Source organism: Cebus imitator, unplaced genomic scaffold, assembly GCF_001604975.1.
Source record: "Cebus imitator isolate Cc_AM_T3 unplaced genomic scaffold, Cebus_imitator-1.0 Scaffold280, whole genome shotgun sequence".
NCBI classification, from domain to species: domain Eukaryota; kingdom Metazoa; phylum Chordata; class Mammalia; order Primates; family Cebidae; genus Cebus; species Cebus imitator.
Genome location: NW_016107595.1, coordinates 1,505,395 through 1,511,987, shown reverse-complemented (window position 1 = coordinate 1,511,987; position 6,593 = coordinate 1,505,395). Strand labels below are relative to the sequence as shown.

Here is a 6,593-nt window from a genome sequence, read left to right as displayed (position 1 = left end):
AAAAAAAAAAAACAGAGATGGGACACAAATTCACCACAATTTCATCTCCTGAGGGCTGAGCTCGCATGCATGTCAGAGGCCTGCCTGCCTTAGAGCATCCCTCTGTGGCTCAGATACACTCCACAGCTTCCCACTGCGCTTGTTCATGAGCTTGGCCAGCCTGGCTGGGTAAGGAGGCAAGGTACATCCTGTGCCATCCATGAACCCACACTCACGACAATCCCATACACCCCATGCAGGCCCCCACCTCCCCACCCTCAGCAATCACTTTGGCATTTTCCAGAAGGCTGTGAAGTTCCCCACCTGCTTCGTCCTGTTCCCATGGGACCTCCAAGCAGCCATCTAGAGTGCAGGATACATCATTGGCACCAAGGGCCTTTTTCAATTCTGAAATGAGATAAACTCTTGGACACACCTGGGGAAGCCCAGGCACCAAGTGGCTTCCCTGCATTTTCTTTTTTTCTTTCTTTCAGAAATTCAGTGGGTACCCTGCATTTTCCCAGAGAGACTACAAATGTCTCAAAATAGGAATCCTGAACAGGTGGCTCACATAAAGCCTCTCTCCCAGCCCGCACCCATGGCAGACATTGCTAGCTGATCCCTGCACCCTTCACCGAGCCTGGACACCACCAGCCTCGCCTCCCAACACACTGCTCTGGGTAGACATCACAAATTAATTCAGGATGGACCCACTCCCTGCACTTTGGGAAGCTGAGGCAGGCGGATCACTGGAGGTCAGCAGTTCGAGACCAGCTTGGCCAACATGGGGAAACCCTATCTCTGCTAAAAATACAAAAATTAGCTGGGCATGGTGGCACGTGCCTGTAGCCCCAGTTACTTGGGAGGCTGAGGCAGGAGAATAACTTGAACCCAGGAGGCGGAGGTTGCAGTGAGCCAAGACTGTGCCACTGCACTCCAGCCTGGGCAACAACATAGTGAGACTTTCTCTCAAAAAAAAAATAATAATAATAAATAAAGATGGAGTCTTGCTCTGTCACCCAGGTTGCAGCACAGTGGCATGACTTTGGCTCACCGCAACCTCTGCCTCCCAGGTTCAAGCAATTCTCCTGCCTCAGCCTCCTGAGTAGCTGGGACTACAGGTGTGCACCACCACGCCCGGCTAAGTTTTTATATTTTTAGTAGAGACGGGATTTCACTATGTTGGTCAGGCTGGTCTCGACCTCCTGACCTCAAGTGATCTGCCCACCTCAGCCTCCCAAAGTGCTGGGATTAAAAGGGTGAGCCACCACACCCAACCTCTATCCATAGTTTTTGAACTCTGCCTCCTCCTCATCCTGAGAGCTCCTATACGTCCCTCAGAGCCCCAATCCAAAGAGAGTTTCCATCCCTGCCCCTCTGAGCTTCTCTACCCTGGACCAACTCTGGCCAAGTCCTGACTTGAGGTTGGATGGCAAGTAAGTGTTCACAGAGAGTGAGAGGCGATGGGGCCCTGGTGGGACTTGGCACATACAGCCAGTGGCTGCCAGCCTAGGCTCCCCTGAGCCATGGCAGGGCAGGACTCACCTCGGTCAATCCTCTGCAGCAAGCACCCGCGGATGACGTCCTCATAGATGCCCTCGGTGGTCAGAGCCTGGCTGCCCATGGCAAGGACATCCCCCTCAAACTCAGGCAGCTCCTGGAACCACGGCAGGTTAGGGGCTCAGCTGGAGGGGAGGGGCTCTAGAGGCCTATGTCGTGGGTTTCTGCCCTAACCTTGGTCTTGATTAGCTGTGGGGGAGGGAGCGTTGGGCCTCAGCTTCCTTATCTTTATTTTTTTAAGGTTTTTTTTTAAATTTATTTCAAAATAAACACGGACCAGGTGTGGTGGCTCACGCCTGTAATCCCAGCATTTTGGGACACCAAGGCGGGTGGATCATGAGGTCAAGAGCTGAGATCACGCCACTGCACTCCACCCTAGTAACAGAGCGAGACTCCATCTCAAAATAAATAAATAAATAAATATTCTGCTTTGAAGGAGCTGTTTATATATTTTTTTAAATTAAAAAAAACGCAAAACAAAACAAAATAAACAGGTCTTGGCTGGGCACGATGGCTCATGCCTGTAATCTCAACACTTTGAGAGGCTGAGGCAGGTAGATCAGGAGGTCAGGAGTTCAAGACCAGCCTGGCCAAGATGGTGAAACCCCCGTCTCTATAAAAATACAAAAAAAATTAGCTGGGTGTGGTGGCAGGCACCTGTAATCCCAGCTACTCGGGAAGCTGAGGGAGAGAATTGCTTGAACCCGGGAGGCAGAGGTTGCAGAGCGCCGAGATCGAGACACTGCACTCCAGCCTGGGTGACAGAGCAAGACTCTGTCTCAAAAATAAAAAAATAAAAATAAAAATAAACAGGTCTCACTCTGTCATCCAGGCTGGAGTGCAGTGGCACAGTCATGGCTCACTGCAGCCTCACCCTCCCAGGCTCAAGCGATCCTCTCCCCTCAGCCTCCCAAGTAGCTGAGACTACAGGCATGCACTCCGCACCTGGCTAATTCTTGTATTTTTTGTAGAGATAGGGTCTCACTATCCCAAAGTGCTGGGATGACAGGCCTTCACCACCACACTGGGCCTCAGTTTCCTTATCTTTAAAATGGACTCAGTGACCCCTATTCTCTATCATTGTGGAAAGGATTCATGAGATTAATTAGACACAGCAAGTCACACCTCACAGGGAGTATTGTGAGTACCTCAGCTGGGACTCCCCCAATCCCCAGCCACTTTCTCTAGAAGATTCCATTTGTACCCGTGTCAGACACCCGCCTGGTGCCCCTGAGCCCTGTGTGCCAGGCACCTAGGACTCCCCGGACCTCCTTCACACTCTCCCACTCATCGAGCCCCAGCCACATCCACCTCGTCACTGTTCCTTCAACACGCCAGGCACCGCCAGGCCTCAGGGCCTTTGCACATGCTGTACCCTCTACCTGGAATGCCCTCTCCGGGACATGGCCTGTGGCTTCATTTCACAGGGAGATCCTTCCAGACCCCTGGTAACCCGTTACCCAACCCTTACCCAAACTCTCCATCATCCGCCACGCCCCTCCTCTGGTACCCATGTCACCCGGTTATATGTGATTTATGACACCCATCCCAGCTCTTCCTCAGCAGACACAGGGTAATCAGCCCCATCACGGGCAAAGCAGATGGCATTGTGGAAGCCTAGAAAAGCCACCTGACCCAGCTCCGGGGCTCAGGATACAGAAACCCCTTTTTTTGAGATAGGGCATTGCTCTGTTGCCCAGGCTGGAGTGCAGTGGTGCAATCCTAGCTCACTGGAGCCTCGACTTCCTGGGCTCAATTGATCCTCCCACCTCTTGGCCTCCGGAGTAGCTGGGACCACAGGCACATGCCACCACGCCTGGCTAACTTCTGTTTTTGTTTTTGGTTTTTATTTTTGAGACGATTTTTTTTGAGATGATTTTTTTTGGAGTTTCGATCTTGTTGCCCAGGCTGGAGTGCAATGGCGCAATCTCAGCTCAATGCAACCTCTGCCTCCCAGGTTCAAGCGATTCTCCTGCCTCGGCCTCCCGAGCGGCTGGGATTACAGGCAGGCGCCACCATGCCTGGCTAATTTCATATTTTTAGTAGAGATGGGGTTTCTCCCTGTTGATCAGGCTGGTCTTGAACTCTCGACCTCAGGGTCTGCCTCGGCCTCTGCCTCCCAAAGTGCTGAGATTACAGGCATGAACCACTGCGCCCGGCCAACTTCTGTACTTTTATAGAGATGGGGTTTCACTATGTTGTTCAGACTGATCTCCTGACCTCAAGCAATCCACCTGCTTTGGCCTCCCAGCGTGCTGGGATTACAGGCATGAGCCATGGCTCCTGGGCAGAAGTCTCTCATATTCAAAGAACATTCTGCCTGCCTTACGTGGTTGTGTGGCAATGCTCAGACCTGCCTGCACGCTTCCCATTAACTCACCTTCCTGCAGCTTGGCTCCAGTTGGCTCAGCACAAAAGGTAAAAAGATGCAGAGACCCCAGCTTCGGATGAACCTCCTCTGCGCCAGCCCGCTGTCCGATTCGAACTTCTGCACAACACACCCAACGGCGCCTCTAGTGACCATCTGAGGACCCAGGCCCCACTGCCACCCAGTGCCACCCCGTACCCGCAGACCACACCTTCAGCACGCGCCCCCTGACTCTCTCCAGCCTCTGGGCAGCCTGGTCACAGTTGAGGGTCGTGGTCAGACACTGGTCGGCCAGCTGCAGGAAGGTGGCCACGGCGTCAGCCATGAGCTGTGGGAGGAGATGCTGTGATGACCCCAGAATCAGTGATCCAGCCTCCTGGGCCCTGGCCTGCCCAGCTGACCCCTTCTCAGCATCCAGCCTGCCCCAACCAGCCACCTGTCCCAACCTCCTCCTCCTTGTCCCAGGAAACACCTTTCCCCTCCTCTCAGGACCTGGGAATGGTCCAGTCTGTGGGAAACTATGTGGAAGCTGGCAGAAAGCCCCCTCCCTCTGGGGGATGGTGCCAGGGTGCCCAGAATGGGGAGCAGAGAGTCAGCCAGAGTTCAGCCTCCTCCACTGAGTGCTCTTGTGCAGTGCAAAAACTGAACAACTGTGCCAGGTGGGACTGAATCATCTCACTCTCTTCTTCTGTCACCAAGTCCATCAGCAGGTCCCATCTCAGACTTCAAAACAATTCTCACTTCTCCCCACTGACATCCGCAATCCTGGTGCAGGCCTCCTCTGTTCTTCCCCTATTCCTGCCCTCGACAGCCTGTGCTCCCTACGGCAGGCAGAACTGCCAGCCACGCCCTCCCCCTGCTCACAGGCATGCTCTGGCTCCCCTTTGCCCTCAGGAAAGAGCCCACCCCTTAGCACCATACTCAGGGCACTCAGCAATCTGCCCATCCATCTCGCCAGCCTATATTCCCCATTTCTAAAAAATTGCTCCACGTTCCCTAAATGCAGACAAGGGCTCTCAACACTGTTCACTCGGGACTTGCGCCAGCCTCATTCCTCCCACTGCTGCCCCATGTTGGAAGTCCCCTCCTCCCGAAAGTCCCGTCAACCCCAGAGATGGATCAGGAACGTCCTCGGCGCTCCCTGTACATTCTGCCCCAGCTCTGTCCGCCACGTGTGGCGCTGCCTGGAAACGGGCTCATGTCCCCATGAGACTGGCATCCCCGCTGAGTCTGTCTCAATTATCATGATCTCTCCAGGACACACTTAGTGGAGGTGCTCTTTGCAGGCTGGCCTCCTCCCAGGCTCCTGCTCACCCTCACCTGCTGTGCAAGATCCTGGGCCGCAAACACGAGGCTCTGCATCCCCAGGAAGCCAAACGGTGCTGCCAGCTGCCCCAAGCGCCCCCGGCTCCGCTCGGTCTCACGGTAGCATGTCTGCATCAGCGCCAAGTCCCACGGCATCTCCCCGAATGAGTAAACCTATGTTCCCGGAAGCAGTTTGTGGGGGGGGGGGTTCTGTCAGCTGATTGCAAAGGGCCAAGGACCCCACAGCCAATTCACCAAAGGAGAAACCCAAATGAAAACACATCCCGCCTCAGTTGTCACCAAAGAAACTCATAATAAAGTAGCGGTGGGCCGGGCGTGGTGGCTCATGCCTGTAATCCCAGCACTTTGGGAGGCTGAGGCAGGCAGATCCCTTGAGGTCAGGAGTTGGATACCAGCCTGGCCAACATGGAGAAACCCCGTCTCTACTAAAAATACAAAAATTAGCCAGGTGTGGTGGCGCACACCTGTAATCCCAGCTACTTGGGAGGCTGAGGCATGAGAATCGCTTGAATCCGGGAGGTAGGGGTTGCAGTGAGCCAAGATTGCACCACCGCACGTCAGCCTGGGAGACAGACTCTGTGTCAAAAAATAAAATAAGGCCAGGCACGGTAGCTCACGCCTGTATTCCCAGAATTTTGGGAGGCCAACGTGGGTGGATCATGAGGTCAGGAGTTCAAGATCAGCCTGGCCAAGATATTGAAACCCCGTCTTTACTAAAAATACAAAAATTAGCCAGGCGCTGTGGCAGGCACCTGTAATACCAGCTACTTGGGAGGCTGAGGGAGAGAATCACTTAAACCCAGGAGGCAGAGGTTGCAGTGAGCTGAGATCACACTGCACTCCAGCCTGGGTGACAGAGCGAGACTCTGTCTCAAAAAATAAAAGGAGAGGTGAGGCATGGTGTCATGGGTATAAAATGATAAAACCTGAAAAAACGATAACATGAGGTGCTGGCACAGTTGAGAGGAAATGAGCACACTCAGTTGGACCTGGATCTATGACCACCTCATGTCCTCTCTGTGCTGGGCCCTGGGGCTGCAGAAATGGAATACTCTAAGCCAGCCCTTGCTTACAAATTGGGGGAGACAGAGTGTAGAAATCTCCCCCAGTGGTATGAAAGTGAGGCTGTGATGAGAGAAGCACAGGCTACCACAAGACATAGAGGGGGACCAGGGACAGCTACTGGAGAAGGTGATTAGGAAGTAGAAGGTTAAGAAGGAGTTGAGGGGCCGGGCGCGGTGGCTCAAGCCTGTAATCCCAGCACTTTGGGAGGCTGAGGTGGGTGGATCACGAGGTCAAGAGATCGAGACCATCCTGGTCAACATGGTGAAACCCCGTCTCTACTAAAAATACAAAAAAT

General features: G+C 53.6%; 1 protein-coding gene across 1 annotated transcript in view; it reads right to left on the bottom strand.

The window, feature by feature from the left end:
* The window catches only part of NIBAN3 (niban apoptosis regulator 3), a 27,271-nt gene that overhangs the window by 7,855 nt on the left and 12,823 nt on the right, over nucleotides 1-6,593 (bottom strand). Inside the window, exons 10-14 of the mRNA XM_017501254.2 lie at nucleotides 5,228-5,386; nucleotides 4,119-4,235; nucleotides 3,920-4,027; nucleotides 1,525-1,636; nucleotides 304-387 (exon numbers count right to left, since the gene is read on the bottom strand). Coding sequence (XP_017356743.1) covers nucleotides 304-387; nucleotides 1,525-1,636; nucleotides 3,920-4,027; nucleotides 4,119-4,235; nucleotides 5,228-5,386 — 580 coding nt within the window. The remainder of the gene's footprint in view (nucleotides 1-303; nucleotides 388-1,524; nucleotides 1,637-3,919; nucleotides 4,028-4,118; nucleotides 4,236-5,227; nucleotides 5,387-6,593) is intronic.